General features: G+C 34.5%; 1 protein-coding gene across 2 annotated transcripts; it reads left to right on the top strand.

The window, feature by feature from the left end:
- On the top strand, positions 1–2,258 carry LOC123292350 (macro domain-containing protein CT2219-like). Of its 2 annotated transcripts, XM_044872976.1 has the most exons (4): positions 1–137; positions 218–491; positions 560–728; positions 1,784–2,258. In XM_044872976.1, the coding sequence occupies exons 2-4, from the start codon at positions 234–236 to the stop codon at positions 2,161–2,163; spliced, it is 807 nt and encodes a 268-aa protein (XP_044728911.1). In that variant the 5' UTR covers positions 1–137; positions 218–233; the 3' UTR covers positions 2,164–2,258. The 2 variants fall into 2 exon arrangements, with proteins under 2 accessions (XP_044728911.1, XP_044728910.1); XM_044872975.1 differs by lacking the exon at positions 1–137 and having other exon boundaries at positions 144–491; positions 1,784–2,256.
- The last annotated feature ends 933 nt before the right edge of the window (positions 2,259–3,191 follow it).

The raw sequence follows: 3,191 nt of genomic DNA, 5'->3' as shown, positions 1-3,191 counted from the left end.
AATTCCCAAATTCTAAAATTATATTCCCAAATCCTCCCAAACGATTCCCAAATGAATGGAAATAGTTTGAGTGAAAAATAACAATTTTACCTGCTAACTATACGGAGCTCAAAAGTGACATTATTCGTATTTTGAAGGTTAAGTATTCTAAATTACCGGGTTATTTTACTTTGACATTAGGGTTAAGATCAATTATACATTTTGGAAAACATTTTAGTACTACAGCTGCCAAAATGACGCGATGGCAAGAAGAAAAACAACGATATTTAGAATTATCAATTGAAGAAAAACGAAAATTATACACAACAAAAAATTCAACTGTTCTTTCAAAGATATTACCATGGAAAGCATACTTTGAAAAGAATGAAATACAATCATTTACGAATTTACCAAAAGATGCAGGATTTATTATGCCTACGTTAGATGAAAACAGGAATATTGAATTAGCGAATAAAGTTTCTGTTTGGCAAGGTGATATAACAACTTTAGAGGTATAAAAATAGACGATTTTCTAAATTTAAAATCGATTACAAAAATGGGCTTTCAAATTTGTTTCTAGATTGATGGAATTGTTAATGCTGCAAATAAATCATTGCGTGGGGGTGGTGGAGTTGATGGTGCCATTCATAGAGCTGCAGGACAAATACTTTTAGAAGAATGTTTTTCATTAAATGGTTGTGAAACGGGAAAAGCGAAAATTACTGGAGGGTATATGTTACCTGCAAGATGTACGTTAAGTTTATTTTAAAATTTATTCAATTTAAATTCAGAGGGTCAAAGGTAGCACAGGACTGTCGTACGTCCTTAAATGAGCTGGCGGAATGAATGAATGTAGACCTGGTATGGGTACCGGGACACAGGGACATTTCAGGAAATTTTGAAGCCGACGAGCTTGCCAGAAATGGCACGATGCTGCCGGACACAAGCATCAATAAATACCCGGGAGTTCCATTTGCGAACTGCAAGTTACTCCTGAAAGACGATATTCTGAAAAAGGCCAATCTTAGATGGAGGGAAGAACGTACTTGTGGTACTACAAGACAGATATGGTCTGAGTACAATCGTAGTTGTTCCGAAGATCTTATATCACTTAGAAGGGCCTCTATTAGCAAAGTTGTTGCGGCTATCACAGGACACTGGCTGGGCGGCAAGCATGCTAAACGCTTAGGCCTGGCAGTGTATCACGACTACTGCAGGAGCTGTCACAGTGGTGACGAGGAGGGGACAATGTCTCATCTTCTCTGTCATTGCCCAGCTCTTGTCATGAGGAGATGGACTTACTTGAACCAGCCTCTCTTTGACGACCTCTCCGACCTCAGTCAAAGCCCTCCTGCTGTTTTTAAACAGCTCCAAATGGTTCATGGAGTAGTGGCCGGGGGCCAACCCATTTACGGTATCACAACGGACCCTATGATTTAAGTGTGTCCCACCCCAGGACAGCCACTCTAACCTAACCTAACCTAATTAATTACTCTCTTAATTGATAGGAAAGGTACACAAATTTTTGTTTTATATAATAATATGTTTCGTCGAGTTTCAACATCTTTTAATTGTCTATAAATTTTGCTAGACATTTTTATAGATTCCGAATCTAACGAGCCATCACACGTATTTTGACGACTCTTATCTCTATATTTCACCAATTTGAATTTGTTGACTAGACTATTGTTTTGAAACATGAATGAATGCAATTTCTGTATTTTTAAAACGCAATGTCCCAAGTTTCCAATTATGCGCGATACAATTAAGTTTCAAATTAAATTAATTTGTTTTTTCTTTCTAGATATAATTCACACAGTTGGTCCAATCGGTGAAAAACCAAAATTATTGTTATACAAATATATTGTTATACAAAATTGTTATACAAATTGTTTAAATCTTGCTGTAGAGAATAATATAAAAACAATTGGATTTCCATCAATTTCAACGGGTGTGTATGGAGAAAGATATCCCATGGAGAAAGCTACAAGTGTGGCGTTAAATGCTGTAAGAACATTTTTACAAAAAGGCAAGAATGCTGATAAAATTGAACGAGTTATATTTGTTGTATTCTCGAATGATGATTTACAAACGTACCATCGTTATATGCAAATTTATTTCCCATTAACTGTACCGGAATCAGATGAACCTGTAGAACCAAATCCTGGTCAGATTAAACTTTAATTTCGTTTTTTTTAACATCATATTAGAAATGTTTTTTTCACCAAAATAAATTTTTATAATTGTTTAAATTTTTTTCTTATTTCAAATTTTCAATTTTTTTAATCTTTTGATTCTTTTTTAAAAAAAAGCATTTTTAAGAAAATTTTTGGGATGTTGGAATAATTTTAAATTTTCTCTAGTTGGACACTTTCAAAGACATAAAATTAGTATGCCTGCCAGAAACTTAACAAATATATTTTTATGGAAATTTCTCTTTTCTGCCTGTTTTTTTGTTTTTTTTTTATCGTCGTGTATGCACCTGGGATTGCTTTGTGGTGCTCTTTTTATGTAAAAGTAGCATTAAAGTTAGCTCTCCTTAAATGTTGTCGCCTTTGGCCCAAGACTAAATGATCTAAAACTAAATCCGCCTCTTATTTTTATCACAAACATCTAAGGAATGAAGTACAGGCGATAAAAGCATCTCTATGTAGGTAACCCAGGTTGAAACTGCACACCGATGAGTAGTAGTACATTTAGTATTTACCCTAGAATTGTAATAGTAACCATCGAAAATTATTGTGACAAAGAACGTCTTAAATCAGTTCGTCTTATTTAATGTTCAATTCAAAATTAGGATCCGGAAGTATTTCCTCCGTAGGTACGAAGAACCTCCACTAGACCTTAGAACAGTGTTTCTCAAAGTGGGCGGTAATGCCCCTTGGTGGGCGCTATAGACCTACAGGGGGCGGTAAGGCGAATTTTATAGAATAAATATAAGGTCCACTAAACGTTAGAAATGTGTTTTTCAAAGTGGGCGATAACGACCCTTTATAGGCACTAGAGACTTACAGAGGGTAAGACTAATTATTATAGGCTAAATATAATAGAGGATAAAACTGATATAACACGCTTTGAGGGTGCTGAAAAATAATTGATTCTCGAAGTTCTCCAATTTTAATCTATAAATGTCCAATATAGAAAATTTTTACCCAGTTTTTTAAATTTATACTTTGCCTCTTATGGAATTGAGTAAAATAATTACTTAATAT

The sequence above is a fragment of the Chrysoperla carnea genome, chromosome 2, assembly GCF_905475395.1.
Source record: "Chrysoperla carnea chromosome 2, inChrCarn1.1, whole genome shotgun sequence".
Taxonomy (NCBI): Eukaryota; Metazoa; Arthropoda; class Insecta; order Neuroptera; family Chrysopidae; genus Chrysoperla; species Chrysoperla carnea.
The sequence above is the reverse complement of the archived record's forward strand: the minus strand, read 5'-3'. Positions and strand labels throughout refer to the sequence as shown.